The 17,837-nt window shown below is 39.6% G+C and overlaps 1 protein-coding gene across 2 annotated transcripts in view; it reads left to right on the top strand.

Annotated features, from left to right (window-relative positions):
- The first annotated feature begins 245 nt into the window (after positions 1-245).
- LOC101169035 (adenylate cyclase type 6) overlaps positions 246-17,837 on the top strand; it is a 33,266-nt gene continuing 15,674 nt past the window's right edge. Inside the window, exons 1-3 of one of the 2 annotated variants that reach the window (XM_023956577.2) lie at positions 246-445; positions 2,447-2,640; positions 2,752-3,625. In XM_023956577.2, coding sequence (XP_023812345.1) covers positions 2,753-3,625 — 873 coding nt within the window. In that variant the 5' untranslated portion in view covers positions 246-445; positions 2,447-2,640; position 2,752. The remainder of the gene's footprint in view (positions 446-2,446; positions 2,641-2,751; positions 3,626-17,837) is intronic. The other variant, XM_078950660.1, reaches the window with a different exon arrangement.

Genomic DNA, 17,837 nt, shown 5'->3' with positions numbered 1-17,837 from the left:
CAGGGATTATTGTCTTACATTGTTTTTATCTTTTATGATCAAATCCAATTTTTGCCTGAGTTTTTAAGGGGAATTTTTTGCATTATAAATGAGAGCGTGAGTAATGTTGTAAAGTTAAGATAAATGTAAAAGAACCATTTAAAACAAGTCAAAAAAGCCATTCATCATAGAAAATAACGACAACCGGGCTCTAGAGGGCGCCTGGGAGACTGAAAGAGAAAGGGAGGGAGGGAGAGAGAGAGACCTAGACACTGACTGGGCTGACAGGAGTGAGTGTTGTCCTGCTCATTTTGCAGTTTTCCCTCTTTCCCCAAGCCCTTTTCTTTGACGGACAGACCCGCATCTGAACCGCGCCGAGCTGCTGCGTGAGCGCCGGGGTCCCTGCTCCTCTGCGCAGTCAGACTCGTTCCTGTTGGATCTATCGGACATACATGAATATCCGATGGTGAGTACAGTTCCCCTGTCCGGCTTTGAGGGTGGCCAACCGCTCCGCACACTCACTGGCCATTCAGTGAAGGGTAAACTGAACGGCAGTTAGATGGAACAGCGTTCGGAAATAAACAGCCAACAGCTGACGCGTTAGTGTGCAAAGGGGTTTGCGCGTGGAGCGGCCGCAGCAGTTCTGAAGACTGCGAACTGAAACGTTGCCCCACATGGAAGAGAGTGTGAAGAAATAATCAGCCGTTGCTTATTTCGCCATAATATCTACTAATCTGACATATGTTTTGGGCTGTTTTGTTGGGGTTCACGTGATGCCAAATTGTGCATGTGGACCACAGATTTGATCAATTAGAGGCTGGACTGCGCAGCACAGCAGAGCAGAGCACAGATGCGGAGCTTTACGCTGCCAGGGCTGAAGTTGAAAGATGTTTGACCTCTTGTTTTTTGTCTTGGAGTTTAGTGTGCCGAGCAGCAGTGGACTTTTGTCCGGCTCTGTCTCTGTAAATGCTGGTCAAAGAGCCAACATGTGAGCACGGAGAGCTGAGGACTTTCCATGCAATGCCTGCCTTCATGCGTGCAGGCAGGCAGGCTGCTGCTGCTGCTGCTGCTGCTGCTGCTGCTGGCTGCTGCGTCCTGTTATGTAATGGGCTTCGACCGACTGCCCGCAACCAGACCGCGAGGGCCTACACGTGCAAGAGCCAAACATGTTTTCCAATATCACGCCTGATGATGGCTGATAAAGGAAAAAAAAAAAGATAAAGGCTAGCAAATCAAAGTTATTTGTCCATTATATACAGAGTGGCTAATTGATTCATGTGATCCAGATTGAATTCTTGAAAACTGTCCGATTCCTGCATGTGAAGGCTGTGCTACATAAGAAATGTTTGACCTGTCTTGGGTGTGCATAAAATGTAGGCGAATGTGACTCATTTAATTCAGCTTATAACACACACATAACTTTAACTGATTGTCACATTAGTTCATAAGTTGTGTAGTTGTTTAAGTTTAGGTCTATGCATTTCCTTCATACAGAGATTTGTCTTTTAATCTAAATCCTGTGATAGTAACCTAAAGTTACACATGTTCATTTCTCGATCTCTTGACAACGATCTCTTGATCGTTAATGGAACCCTCTCAGTTGGTCTTTCCTGTCAAATAGAGCATCTCTGTACAAATAAAGGTTTCAGTACAGGTAGATATAGCATAAACCTTAGGGGTGTAACGATTATTCGATTTAACCAATGAATCAAATTCCTATTCCTACTATCTAACCAGAGTGATCTGTCTGGGGCAAGTTGTTAATCAAATGGACCAATACCATTATAAAATCTTTCAAAATTAAATGAAGTGATATTGATATTGGAAAATACCATTTAGATTTAGAAATGAGAACTGTATTTTACTATAATGTAAAAATGACCAATTGTACCACAGTGCACAACAGACACGTGATGACAGCAAAAAATGATCAATCCATCATTACAGTCCAATGCGTGGAAACACTTTGAATTTTTAAAGATAGAGTGTGTTTCATAAAGTTCAGCCCATTGTTGTTTTCCAGATCAAAATAATACAAGTGGAATATTATTAGCACATTCTAAAGTGCTAATGCCCGTTCAGTACCCAGGTATTTATCTCTGAGTCACACTGGTTGAATTTTAGGCTATAGATGTCCTGGACCGATTCTAGGTCAGTGAATTGGATCTTTCAAAATGAACCAATATTGACTATAATTGCAATCGCCAACCAAAAATTATTACATGAATCGAGTCTTTGTTAAAATAAATCGTTACACCCCTGATCGCCCTGTTTATTAAATGTATGAAGCTAAGTATGAATATGAAGAAAATCTGTTGCTTAGCGAGTTTTTGAGAAAAGATAGTTTCTTACATGATGGTTTAATGTCAAAATGACAAGTGGAAGCTGCTGCACGACTCATCTTCATGTTTGCTAAACAACATTGCATGCTTTGTTTGTGTATGTGTGTGTCTGTACTTTCCTTCAGGAAAACAGGTGGCTGGTAGAGGTACAGGCCTGTGTATAGGGTTGATACAAAAATAGAAGAAGTGCACTTGAAACACAGACACGTACGTCTCTGATGCCTCTGGCCAGTGTGAGCTCATGGTGCCTGCTGGCTTGGATAAACTAGTGGAGAGGCAGAAGAGTGCTGTGTTTCTTCACACAATAAAGGCCACACAGGTGAGAGGACGCTTATCTTTGTGCTTGAAAGAAACGTTCCAATATGCATTGCTTAAAGGTTAAAAACTCTGCATAGTTTGCGTGATGATTTTTGTCTCCTGGATTTGTTAGGATGTCGTGGGCCAGAAGTCTCTTTGTACACAGAGAGAACCAGCAAAAGTCGACATGGGGAGAACACAATGGCAAAAAGAGGAAGGACAACTCGTCACTATGCAACCCACGTTACATGAGCTGTTTGAGAGACCAAGAGGACTTAGAGAGCCCTAATGTGGCCCCCCAGCATAATTCCTGCAGCGCAGGTAACAGTGGGGGTAACTTTGGCCTGCGTTGTGGTTGGCAGGAGAACCACTATGGAAAAAGGGTGCTTGGTGGCACTGATCTGGACTTTGAAGATGGCGACCTGAAGAACAGCAAGGTGGAGGAATTAGAGGAGTCAGCAGAAGGCAGCTGCAAAACGATGACTGCAGCAGACTGCTGGATGCGTTTTTTGTGGGTTTTCCAATCCAAAAAATTTCAGTCTACCAAGCTGGAACGCCTCTATCAGCGCTATTTCTTCAGACTCAACCAGAGCTCTCTGACCATGCTGATGGGGGTACTGGTGGTGGTGTGTGGAGTCATGCTGACTTTCCATTGTATCCACACAGCCCTCAGTGTGGCCTACATCTCAGTGCTCTCTGTGGCCATGGCTCTCTTTCTAGCAATGATGGTGGTGTGCAATCGCAACGGCTTCCACCAAGACTACATGTGGATCGTGAGCTACCTGGTGATCGGGTTGCTCATGGTAGTTCAGGTCTTTGGTGTGCTCATGGTGTTTCCCCGCAGCGCCTCAGATGGCATCTGGTGCACAGTCTTCTTCATCTACATCATCTACACTCTGCTGCCAGTTCGAATGAGAGCTGCTGTGCTTAGTGGAGCCGTCCTGTCCACCATTCACACAGTCACCGCATGGCAGATTAACCAAGAGGACAAATTTGTTTTCAAACAGGTAAGCAATGCATGCTTTACATTACCTTTGTAATATGAATGTAAATGTACTGGGAGTGTTGCATTTTTGTTGGCTGGGTAATAGCTTCTTTCTTGTGTTTTACATCATATTTAAACATCACATTGAAGTTTTAGGTTGTGGTTTAAACACATTTATGTTTGTCATTTCTGGTCTGGCTCTGAAAAAGTTTTTCAGCTGGGGATGGTACCATTTTTGCAGGATTGCTGCTTTTGCACATTGAATAACTTTCTATTCAAGTGAAGATGCAAAAAAACAAACAAAAAAAACTCTTGATATATTTACTTTTTGGGAAAATCTAAAAGGTAATAGTGGCAACAACAGCTGCCGCTATTGCCTAAAACACTTTTTTCATGACATTGTGAATTACCTACTTATGTACAGCATGTATAAAATCTCTTTGCTGTGAAATAAGATTCTTTAGATTTTTACTGCAAGGCCTTATGTTGCAGCAAATATGCAGGCAATTTTTAAAGCTGAAACAAGTACAAAAAAGAAGTCTATCATGTATTGTACTATTTACTATACAGTTGAGTACAATGTTGTTACTGTATTCACCAGTTGAAATGTCCTACTTTTTGTTCCAACCAATATAGGACAAACATTGTGCAGACTCCTTAGCCACTTTTCCATGTCAAAGGTGTCAAACTAAAAGTAGATGATGTCGTGGAGCTCAGCAGCTGTCAAATGAGATTTTTAATGAGGCTCTTTTGGTGTCACAGGGACGCTACTATCAGGTCTTTTTAGGGGTTTGCATAGGGTCATCTGGGTAGAAAGAGTCTGTTTAGCTGCATTGTGAAGGAAGATCATGATAGCATAATATGGTGCCATCCAGGCCAGAATCCTCCACAACAACGAGACTATTGTAGTTTAATGAAACAGGGTGGGGTGAATTCAAAACTTCGATTGCGCTTAAGATTTTTAATGGAAAACAGAATGTATGCGTCTTCCTTTTGAGCATCGTTTGTCATTGCTTAGCTTGCAGCATAAGATGTTTTCATAGCTTTTATTTTATGTTTTGTGGAGGTTTGCATTTGTTTTAGGATATTGCAGGACTGTGTGAATGAGATGTTTACCAAAGCAGCCTATGACAATAAATTGAAAATTGTGTTTTTAACATGTTTTTTGGCATTATGTAAGGATGGAGGACATATATTAAGAAAATTAATTAAGACGACAAAAAAATGTTTAAAAAAGAGCTTATTTGTGATGACGAAAATACAATGGGTGGGCTAGTAGTTCCGCTCCATTCATGCAGAAACTATTTTCTAGAAAACAACACTTTTTAAAATGAATTTTGACTATAAACGGCATAATCACAATTAATTATCCACTGGGAATACTTTAAAAATAGCTCAAAAGTGGATTAGAATGGGTCTTTTAAAGCTAAAAAGTTTTTGTATATTAATTTTCCTGTGATGATAATATAATATATTCACAAGTTATTCAACATGCCTTGAACTCCTAAAAAGATGATTGTATAGTTTCTCTCCACATAGCCAGACGGTCCTACTATTGTTCTGTTCTGCATCTGGTCTTAGTTTACCCCAAAATTAAATCAGACCCATTGCTAATGATAGTAAAATCTGTATTTTTCAGCAATAAATTTAAACTCCGCGTTCTGCTCGTGTGTTGTGCAGCATGTTTTTCCACCCAACATTTCTTGTCTTTTATTTGATGTCGAATGATAAAATTACAGCTGAGAGCTGCACAGGGAAGTAGTTCTTGTAAGTGTGAGAATGTCTTTGCTTCGTCTTTGAGTGGGGAGTTGTTCTGCTCTTTTTACATCCAACGTGCTTTTTTTTTAGGTCGCTGACCTTTCTGAACATTTTTCCTTCCCCGGTGGAATAGAGTGTTTTAAAAAGAACTGCTGGGTTGAGATAAGTTGAACTGGACTCTCCTGATACAATATTGGATTTGTCACATCTAATCAACCAGGTAAATGTGGAGCCACAATATACAAGGCAATATTGACAAAACTATATTATCGGGTAGCTGAGCTGCTCAAACTAATTTTTTGGTCCTGCTGGTTGTCTGAGCATTTATTGCTTTTACTTGTATTCTACTTTCGTGAGAAAGATAGCTCTCCTCTGTTCTTCATCCTCCTTCAGTGAGGATGAATGTACTGACCTGAGATTTGCATCGGGCATGTGTGACATTGATGTTGTATAAACACAGAACGTTTCATGGTCACCTTCCAAACTCAGTTGGCAGCTTCCTAGGCTTCCAGCTTCTCACACATGTTCAGAATCTGGGAGCTGTATTCAGTTTGTGTCACACATGTTTAAGTCAGCACAAACTCTGTGGCCCCGAGAGCTGCTCCTCTTCTGGGACCTTATCATCCTCCAGCTCTGTGTCTGTTCTGGTCCTTTCTCCTTTTGGTGCTTTCCCTGCAGCGATATTTGTGCATGATCAGAGCTGAGAAGACGTGAAACTAATGACAGCAAGGACAATGCAGTCTTTGTAAAGAACCTCTGTGATAGAATAGGGGAGGTGGGGGTGTGCGGGGTTTACAGTGTTGACAAGGGGACAACACATGGACGGAGAGCATAAAATAAAGAAAAGAGTGACTCATCCTGTTGTAAAGACCCACCAGTATCCTTTCTTTTTATCTCTATTTCTAATTTGTGAGTCATAATTCCATTCTCTCAATCCCCCTCTCAGATGGGATGGCCTTTTACTTTACTATTGGATGACTGAACCACTCATGGGAATTGTTTGTATGAATCCAAGTGTTTCACCACTTTGTGCTTCTCTGCTCTGAGAACTACAGAGACGCTCTGGTTGTAAAGATCTCAGAAACAGAGACCTTTTCTCTGCTACTCTCCATGTAATGTGCGCCCACCACCCAAATGTTTAACCCTCATCTTTTGTGCATGTGGGGGATACTGTCAGGATTTCATTAAAAAGAGCTGCATTTTCAAACTTACTCCTATTGAAAAACTGTCCCTGTTGTTTGCTAATAGAGCTTAAATATTTGACTCTTTACAAAATCTAATTTATCGTATAAATTTATGTTTTTTTTATTCATTATTGCATGAGTACAAAGGAGTTTAAGCTCAGCACTCTGAACAATGTCATTCTAAAAGAGTCTCTTAGACAACCCCTGTAAACCAAACCATGCCCTAAAATAGATTGGAAAATGTTAAAGCTTTTATTGCATGATAAAGGGGCACATGGCAATAAAATTAGCAACTATAATATTAGAATTAAAAGTTCAAGGATAAAGTGAGGGAGCACAATTTAAAGAGGGGGAATGCGTGAAAGTTACTCTCTAAAGGTGGAGGGGGGAATAATCAGGGGTAGCCTAAGAAATTATGATGAAATTTATGTTTCACAAGTACAAAGTTTTGTGGTAATGTACATTCAATAAGATCACCAGCATATTTTTTTACCCTTGTTGTTATGAATCTTTTGTGTCAGAAGTGTTGTGTCTCTCAGAAAACAACACAAAATGCACCATGACAACCTCCTACTTTGGTGCCCTCCCCTGAATTCAGAACTTTGACCGTGGCACCAAAGATTAAGATGTGGACTAGAAGTTGGACACAGTAAATAGCAGATACATTTAGCTGTCAGACACCACCTCTTATATGTATTTGTGTGTTTTCATGTGCTTTAATTGACCAACTTTTACAATATTTAAATCAAGGTTTGAGAGATCTTTCTAGATTTTATCTGCTCCAGTTAATTGGAATCTTAACGTCTATGCATTTTTATGGCTAAACTATTAAAAACTGGTGCTTTTGTCATGTGTGGGGCTTCATTGGAAAATCTTGTCCACACAGCATAATCTCAAAAGAGCATCTAGCCCTTGGTTGGTTGTTGTGTGCTGATCATGCACTAGAAAAACCAGTTCCTGTGCAGATTCCTGGCAGATTCTTGTGGGGGTCAACAAATAGAAGGCTCGTAGAAACATACCACTTGTTCATTCTAACAAAGATTAAAAAGTTACTGATAAAAAGCAATGTCAGAACATGCCTGAGGGAAGAGTAATGCATCCAAAGCTTAAAATTACCTGAACACACACATGGATGCACATGTTTGCCCTTCTGCCATCATGAAAACATTAGATAGACTTCAGTTGATTTGGCCAAACAAATTCCTGATTCTATGATTAACCAGGTCACACCTTATTGCTAAACCTAAGCAGCAGTTGAGAAATTTCATTTACCAAATAAGAACTGATGATATGTTCCAATTAGTCATTTGTAATCCTAATGCTGAAAAGGTTCTTACACATCTAAACTAGCTATTTGGTTAATCGGTCAGTGTTTATTATGGTTTGAATACATCATTTCTTCCGTCTCATTACAGTGGATAAACAGAAGGAGGTTTAATATTTTTGTTACTAGCTGAATTTAACAATGTTGCATTTATTGTCTTAATAACATTTATGTTTTTAGGCCATTTCTTCTTTTTACCCAGATTTACTTAATAAAGCAAATGCAAAAGTAGTAATTAGTAATGCTTTAGAAATCATGAAGATCAGAATGTGTTAAAAAAAATATATGCTCAACAACTGTGTTTACAGACCCACTCCAATGAAAATGGTGTTTTTGGTGTTTCTAACATGTTCTTGTGGCATTTCTCTCACAGCAAGCGACAAGCACCCTGCTCCGCACCATTTTGATCCATCCACTAGCAGACAAATAGATCCATGTTCGTCTTTATTTTCCTCGTCTGAGTAGGCATCTACCTCAAAACTGTAAGGCAGGATAGCTCCAATATTGCTCGCCATTTTTGTTGCTCCGGTAATGTTAGGTTGGGGTTGTGAGGGGGCTGGAAGCTAGCGGGTGAAAGTGTAAACAAAGTGATGATGGGAAATGGAGGGAGGCTCACTCCACACCAACAGTCTTGTCTACAACTCAGAGGCACATATCTAATGAACTCCTGCCGCTCTGCAGAAACTGTGACCTACAAATTTACCGTGTTTTTTTTAATTTTGGCTAAAAAATGCATAATGACAATAACAGACCACTCAGAACACTTTTACAATACTTTTAGAAGCTGTCCATTCATTTGATTTGATTCATTTGATATATACTACCTTAAGGAAATCTGTCATTTAGTGTGCAGTTACTAAATGAGTGATCCTTTTTCTTAGGAGCTGCTTGGAGTGCAGGGCTCCAGACTAACTTTTTTCACTAGGAGCACAGTGGCCCCTAACTGAAAATTTTAGGGGCGCAACCAGAAAATTTAGGGGCGCATACCGTAAATCAACATTCTAATCAAATCTACTAATTTCCACTGTATTACTAATAAATACTTTAATAATAGATGCAGAAATTACAATGTGCTGTTTCTAATTCAGTGTCACATTTTATTCTTCACTTTTGAAAATGCAACAAGAAGGTAAAATGACAGCACCATCGCTGTCATGACAGTACAGATAAGTAAAGAAAACGGATGGAAATTTATCTTTGTGACACCAAATAGGTGCAGCCAAGATGCACAATAAGCGTGTTTCAGATCACCCAGGTGAACTCAACGCTGCGCAGATCACCTGGTGTGTGACATATATTTTTGTTTTTGCTCCAACATCAACTGTCAATCATCACAAAAATATCGCGAGAAAGGGGTGGGAGCAAGGGGCAAACCTACCCGGACACAGCTGGAAACTGAACTGACTGAAAGCTGCCCTACAGACTACAAAACAATGCATTATGGGACATGTGTCCTGATGGTTTTTGTAGTGGAGTGATTAATTAAAACAATTTAAAATACCAATTCATTAAAAAAGGCTACATACATCACAAAACATTAAAATAATCATAAAATATGTAATAACACAGATCATACTAAGGGGGAGAAGAATATTGAAACTAAATTGAATGTTAAGGACAACTCCAATTTCCTGTCCTCCTTCAGTCTTGCTGCAGATTCGCCTTCATCTCACAGCCCCCCCCCCCCCCCCCCCCCCCCCCGGTCTCCCCAACGATCCAGGCGAGGTGCCGGTTCATCTCAAACACGTCTATCGTTGCATTTTCCCCACGTATTTTCAGTGAGTCTAAAACAAATGTTGTTTTTGCTCGAGCGTGTTTAAAGTTCAAGACCCGTTAGCTGTCACGCATGTAGGTGTGGGACATTTATTCTCCTCAGCTGACCCGACTCCCGCGGGAGCGGTGTGCTGCCGTAACGGCCGTGCATAACCCTTTGATGCGCCGCCGTAACCGTAACCAAAACCTAAACCGGTTCTGTGTGACCCAGAGAAAAGTTCAGCACGGACTGCATGTATTTAGAAAATTACGAGCGAATAGATACGTTCTAAAGGAAAGTAAGGAACTCCTTAATGTGGTCCGGGGAGGGAGGGGGCTGTCAGGTGTCCTGCTTTCAAACCCTGTCATTGTCACGCCCCCAAGAGTCATATACCCCACTGTGATTGGTTGGTCAGCTCCGCGCACAACAATGAAAAAGTGTCATTCATACAAACTGGCGGTCTGCAGTAACATTAAACCTTCATATTAAACATTAAACCTTCAAAATATGATCTTGGGGGCCGCAAATAGCCTGCGGGCCGCGAGTTTGAGACCCCTGCTGTACACTCTGGCACTGGTACACTAGCCGCAGGTCGGAAGAATGAATCAATAGTTCGCTTACCCATAGTTCAGACGCACATATCAGGTTGTGATATTTGTCTCTCCGTTTCCTTCCCACAGATGTTTACGCGCACTCGATTATCTCTAGGCCCCGCCCCCTCCACGCATTTTAGCCACTCACAGTGGCTTTCCCTATTCTTCTCACACGCAGTGGCCGCCTCACAGACAGGTATCACGCGAGAGTGTACGTGTTCGCGTTTCATGAGTATGTGCGCGAGTGTGTGTGTCTGCCTGCGTGCGTGTGCGCTCGCGTCTCATTGATTATTTCATTGATCATTGACGTGCCCCTTCCACGTTTAATGTATAAAAAATACGAAGGGTGGGGGAGGCAAATTTACTGGTCGCGCATGTGCGACTGGATGTAAAATTCAGTCGCACACTCTCAAATTTTGGTCGCAAAATGCGACCAATTGCTCGCAGTCTGGAGCCCTGGAGTGGCTTGGCTCTGTGTCTCTGAATGGATGTTGTAAATCTAAATGTTTTAAATCAAGCCTTGTGGTCTGTTTGAAGTCCACATTAACTCAGTGCTAGAAAAAATCATCTCTCTTACAGTAAGAGAGCAATGTGAAAAGACAGGCTTTTTCAACCTAAACCACATAGTGTGTTACAACCACAGGAAATGATACGAACTTCCAAGAGGAAAAATTATTGTTAGTGAAAAATGAAACCTTGGTCCTAAAATATTGCAAGGTGATAAGGTAAATAATAGGCAGCCTAATAATAGCAGTTTGAATCAAGCATAAGGAAATGCTGGCTTCCAAAATTAGATCATGGTACACTAGCACTGGTTGACTACAAGCAAACACACGTACTTAAAGCTAAACTGCAGTGATAATCACCTTGCAAGTATTTATAAAGACCTTGTGAGTTGTGTTGTGTTAAAATATAAACATTCCTTATTGTTTAGTGTATGTTTATTCAACTTAATGTCAATCCTGGAGCAGGTGAGCTGGAGATGACGAGCTCATCGTCAGAGGTCAACATCACACCAATCAATGTCTCTTTATTTCCACTGTTCCACATACAAGCCCACAGCTGAACGTGACACCATAAATCAGATTGGCAGGAAAGCACGTTATAGAAGTGAGGCTGTAACAACATGCTCATTATCAGTATATAAACAGGCAGCACTTTCTTCCCGTTGAAATGTACAGCACTCTGTCTGGCCCATGTTCTCCTTATTGTCAGGGACATTATAGAGCCTCTTTACCCGTCCAAATCTCCACACTGTGTACTTTAAATGGAAAAACAGATCATTGTAATGATTTTGTTCAGATGATATAGATGTTTGTTCTGGCTGCAAAGCTTAGGGGCTGAGCTTTTTGTCTCACACTATGCCTTTCTTGCATTTTTGGTGAATGATGTCAGATTTAGTAACAAGACTCTGGCCTTGTGGCTAGAATTTCCTACACCCCGGGCCCATCTAAAAAGGTGTTTTTTTGTTGTCGTAGTTTTCGTCCAGCAAGTTCTCCCACTGAAAAGCGCATACAAATGAGTGTTGATAATGGATATTACTAATACTGGTATGAAGCTATACGCAGCAGAGTTAAACAGGACAGCGTAGATAATAGGTCACACTGCCAACATTTGCTGTTTGTCTTATTTCTACAATACGCACTGAAATCCTACACTAGTGACTTTTATTCTCATTAACCACTGTTTATATATGGTCTTCATAAACATGTCACGTGACGCCTGCTGATGTTGACCCAGTAGGTGGATTTGTCACATGCATGAGTTCAGTTTCAACTCATCCTTGACTGAGCAGCTCATAAAAACAAGTATTTTGTGCTGTTTGAACTATAACCTGTTTGTGTCCTGGTTATTGATCTGTATGCTTTGTAGTTAGAGCCAATATTGTTCATGGCTGAAGAAAGAGAACAGGGCAGGACAGCAGTTAAAATTGCAAAGACTGTAAACAGACTCTTACGCAGCCAGACAGTCTAAACAAAGCTCTCGTGAGTTTTCATTGGCGTTCATCACGCACGTTAATGCGGTGTAGTTCACTCCCTGAGAAAAGTCACTCATAGGAGTATGGATTATGTGAACATGGAGAAACTGTGTTGCATTGTTTCCTGCTGCAGAGCTGTCTTCAATGTTTACATTGCACTGTTCTGTGTTAAATGTAAATGCTAGCCTTGGGATTCGGCTGTACGTTACGCTTACAAGAAAATGCATTAGCAGCAGATTGAGGAACTCTGGGATTCAGGCGTATGTTTGCTGTTCAAGATCCAGGCAAACCGCTCAAATTAAAAACAAGAGTTAGTGTGGCTTCTCGCCTGGTTGTTCAGGCTAATTGAACTTGTTTAGTGTTCCCTCAGTCTCTGTGCTGTAATTGCAGCTGTGCCTGTGTTGGTGTCAGCGGGCAGGAAGTGGAAGGTTAGTAAGGACACAGCTGGGAGGAGAGTTACTGTGTCCAGTCCTGCCTGTTCCCTCCCTCTGTCTCCCTGACCAGGAAAAGCCTGACCCCACACAACTGAGTAGTTAAGAGCTCTGACAAGGAAAAAGTTAGCAATGTTTTCGATCCAAAAGCGTGAGCCAAAAAGAAAAAGAAAGTCCAATTTCAATTACACTTTTACTGCCTCCCTATAGTTTTTAGAATATGTTGAAGCCAGAACCATAAATTCACATTTGCAGGTGTGCATACTTAAAAGAAGCAACGTTGGTAATTCGCCGGTCCGTAGCTTTCAGTGTGAGCACTGGTCAAAGATACAACAGAGTTTTATGGACAGTTTACAAACAAAAACATTTTTTTTTAAATTACAGTCCTAAATGTTCAAGAAAAAAGTCATAACTGTTAAATTACAAGAAAAAAGTCATATATTTGTGGCTTTAAAAGTCATCGGATAAATTTATGACTTTTCTCTCATAAATTTATGTTTTTTAAAGTCGTACTTGTATGACTTTGAAACAAGTAAATTTACGAGAAAACAATCATGAATGTACGTGACAAAAACACCAAAGTTGTCTGCGTATCTGAGCCATGCTGAAAGATGAAAGATATGGAGCGTTTTGTGAAGCTTTATGTCCAGATAGATTTAAAAAACAAAAAAGTTACGAACTTTTAGACGACTCTAAACCAAATAATTATTAGTGTTGCTGGCTTTCTTGGGGTTCGGTGTGGAGTTTCATAAATAAAATAAGGAGCTCAGAGATACGTTTGGGTGTAGAGGACTGCTACTTTATTCTGCCCTTTTCATTCACATCCAGAAGTCCATTTGTCACCTTACGTCATGTAACTGTCAAGCTCACAAGAAACACCAAAGAGGAATGAAAATAGTGTTACATACGTCCCCTCCTCCAAATAAAGTATCTCGAATCAGAATCTTCATTGACAAGAGGGAATAACTGTATAATGTCCTTCCAGGGGACATGACATTTTAATATATTTTTTTAATAAACATAAGTTAGGCTGTGAGAATTTAATTATTAAACATGATGCAAATCACATGCTTTAAGACAAATAAATCCAGAAAGCCTTTTTCCCTTCCTGTTCCTTGCTTTTGTCAAAGTCTTCATGGTCTCACCGGTCGTATGAGACTAATTTTGGTTTAAACCACGTCTTGACAAAAAAAAAGAATTCTGATTTTAGATGGCCGTGACCCAAGATGGTCAAGTCATGACCCAAGTCATGCACCCCCCACCCATCTTTAAGACATATCTTTATAAGGGAAACCTACTTCCCTATGTCAGTAATTACACATCATATTTACCACCAATTAGGTTGGAACTAGTGCAACAAAATCCCATAATATTTGCTATTTTTACCGCTCCAGTACAATGTTTCAGTCTGTGGACCACAGCTTGGGACATTCATTTTTGTCAGACATTTTAAAAGCTCCAGATGCCTGTCAAAGGTCATTTGCCTTAGAGTAGTCCTTATGTCAAAAGCAGGCAGGCTCTCAAGAGACTTTGTGTTGACTTATGGGATGTAGCACTGTGGCCTTTTAAAGTTTAAACTCCAGCTTTTCTGGCGCTAAGTGTTGTTGGAATGTCTTGTTTCTCGCCTGGTTATATTTTTCTGAAGAAATTAAATCTAAAAGATTTTGGAATGATTTCATTAAAGGCGGTAATGTCAGATATATGAGTATTTAGCTCCTATTTTGTGCATTGTCTCTGTTTGGATATCCGACTCAATTTAAAATCATAAATGTGTGACCTTTTTCAGCTCTGCTCACAGACTGACCTATCACAGTCAACTTGAGTTAGTTATTACAGTGCAGCAAGCCTAGTGTTGCATGTCATTAAAATACATTTTCCCCATTAACATACAGGCAATTGCATTCCTCATTGTTCCCAAATGGATCACTGAATTTGTGCACATGTACATTCCAGCTTGCTTGTTTCTGAGGTTATTGTCCAGTGGGATATTACTAAAAGCAGAGTGGATTTGCTGTGTGTTTACCAAGAAGAGATCTTTTCCATCCCTTTCCTCAGTTTCTCCTTTAACATTCGATCCCTGTGCCTCACTTCATAAACCACCATTCTGTGATCCAGACCTTATAAGCCGATGTTTGGCCTCTTTTCCTTTGCAAAAGCAAAGCTGAGACAAGCTAGCTCCACTGAGGCAAAATCTGCTCAACGAATGGTCAGCAGACATCAATGGGAGATACTCTTAGTCAAGATTAGTGGTTAAAAAGAGAATAAAGCCAACATCTTTGAGGCGTTTCTTCGCACTACATCAATGTTTAAAGTTAGGAGACTGTGCTAAACTTCAGGCTGTAAAGCAAGTTTGTAGTCATTTTTCTTCAAATCCACATATGGAAAATTATGTGAAGGTGTGAAACCCTCCTTGGGGAGATGTTGGAACTTGAACAACTTTCCTTTGGAACCTTAAAAATCAAAAGCTAACCATTTTTAGCTTCACTCATGCAAACCTGTGCTTACAGACTTCCAATTTGACTCAGTCTATACTTTTTTTTTTGTTTATTTGGGCATTTCGTCTTCTCAATTATTCTATTTGCTTAACATATGTGCATCACAGCATACGTATGAGAGATGTTATTTTACTGATGAATTATCCCAGAAATGTACAATAACAGCCTCATGTGTTTCATAAAATATTTTATCATTTTTTTCACCATTAACTTTATGTTATTACAATTTTGATTGATTTCATATTTCGATTGCCAGGAAAAATGTCTTTTTTATCAATGGTTTGCCATTTTCTTTAGACTGATTTTGAGAAAACATTTATTTAAAAATTGCAACCTTTTTCTATAGATTTAAATGTTATTGCTAAGAAATAAACCACACTGTGATTTTTCCTGGAGAGGATGCAACGTTAAAAGTCTTTGGTCTAAATTTGGAAACTAGTTAGCCTGCTAGTTTAACCTCTTAAGACCCGAGCTAATATTTGAGCTAACCCTTGAAATATGCAGTTACAGTGCAATTAACTACTGTGGTAATATGACCCAAAATGTGATGTTCATGCATGTGGACGCCAGGTCCTAAGAGGTTTAAAGGGAAAAAAAGGAAGAAACCTGGGAAGTATGATGACAGTTAAGTGTTAAAAGTGTCTTTATCACAGTTTTTTTGCAAATATATGCATGCGTGTGTTCAGGTAATGATGCAATAACAGTATTTCAAAAAGGCAAAGATGATGTGACAGCTGAACTTTGTATATCAGTAAAGTTTCAGACCACTTTACCTGACAAAACACCTTCAGAACAGCTTGACCTTGATTGTAAAAGTTTCTGGCATTCTACTCGACACAGTAGTAACACGACATTTACTTTTACTGGCATACAATTCCTGAAAAAAGCATTCCTATCAGGGTTGTCTTTATCTTTGGTAAATAGTCCTCATAAAACTCAAGCCAGCAAAGCAGAAATTCTGACTAACCCTCTGGAAAAGATAGAACTCCAGTTTTACATTGGAAATTAAAACTTTTCTTTATGAAGATGTTGTGCTGAGCATTATTACATTCATATATGTTTAGCTTTTTGTGAACATGATGGCAGGTTTTACACTTGTTGGTTTTTATAAAGTTATTTTAATTGCTAAACATTTTAGATGCCAACATAAAAAAGTAAAGGTTTTTAGTTTTAGGATATTAGGTGAAGGGATAACAACATTTGTAGAGGAGCAATTATTATTTATTTAATAACTTATAAATGAAGACATAAATAGATAAAACAATCAAATAACCACTGGGGATAATAATTTAGCCCATTAATTACATATGCTTTGCCTACATAATTACACTCTGACTATTTATCAGAATACAGATTTTTTTTTAAATTGCATTTCAGGGTCTAGTGTTACAGAGATTTTGTTGAACTGTAAAGCTATGACTTGTAGTCTGATTCAACTAGCACATAAATGTCTAAGTATAGCCATCTGCCTGACAATATATATTTATCAGAGAATGGGTAATGCAACCACTGTGGGATTCAGAGCGAGCACAGCTGCAAATGAACAACAGAAGGGATAAAACCTGCTAGATCTGTATGTTGCAATAGCACAGTCAAAGTCCAGATACCAACCAAAACAAAGAAACCTAGATGTATGTTTTATTTTAGAGACTTATTTGGGGTTAAGGTGACCAAGTTACCTTTCTCTTCTTTATCTGTTTGAGCTCCAGTTCCAGTGGTTATTCATAAATTAAAAACATGCTTAAAATCCAACCATCACAGTTAATTTCAGCAGTTTAATTTACTCCTAATTTTATTGAACCACGTGCTTTTAGGTTTAAAGGCAACCAAAACAGATCATAGTCGGTACTGTTGTGATGGTACTCAGTTTCGAGCGCTGGTTGTGAGGTTATCTTCACCCTTGTTTTGACAACAAATGGCGTGTTCTTGTGAATACAGTGTAAACTTTTTTTACAGGACTGTGTGGAAGGCAGTGATAATTCAACAAATTTAATGCCACTATACCATCTTTGCTCTGTACCAGTGTGTATATTCTATAGATCAGCAGCTTTAGTTTTCCTTCTTTAAATGTATTTTTATTTACATTTTGAGAAAGAACTGACAGATCCTTAAAAATAGGCAGGAATTGTACTCATGGAAATAACCATCTTCAATCTACAAACGAACATTTCTCTATGGTCATCCTTTTCATGAACGCAAACTACTGCTCAAGCATGCACACAAACACACACTGGTTTAGCAACATACCAGACCTTCCTCAGACATGATGGTACGAGGTGATAAGGTTTTTCACCTTCTCACCTTAAGCCATAATGCTACTGTTTGGAAAAATATTAATTTAGTCCTTGTTTCGTGTGCAAGCATGTCTTTTTCCTCATTAGAAATGATATCAACTTTGGAGGAAACACTCTGGAGCTCTGGTCATGGGTCAAGTGACATTCCCAGGCTGGAGTGTGTTTCTTTACATGAAGAATCTTGAGTGTGCGCATGTCCGTGTGTTTCTGCGCTTCGGGGAAGCTTCTGATGTTGAGTTTTGGCTATGGGCTAGTGAGAAATTGCTAACAGACTCAAATCACCAGATGGGTCTGATACTTCACAAGCACCCACAAAAAGAGACGGAAAAGAGGAATGCCTTTAAGGTCAATGACTCCACTAAGCAAGCTGCGCTCAAAAGCTAAACCTAATTTACTCAAGGAACAGATAATGATGTTCAGGCTG

The sequence above is a fragment of the Oryzias latipes genome, chromosome 7, assembly GCF_053564925.1.
Source record: "Oryzias latipes strain Hd-rR chromosome 7, Olatipes_Hd-rR_3.1".
NCBI classification, from domain to species: domain Eukaryota; kingdom Metazoa; phylum Chordata; class Actinopteri; order Beloniformes; family Adrianichthyidae; genus Oryzias; species Oryzias latipes.
The sequence above is the reverse complement of the archived record's forward strand: the minus strand, read 5'-3'. Positions and strand labels throughout refer to the sequence as shown.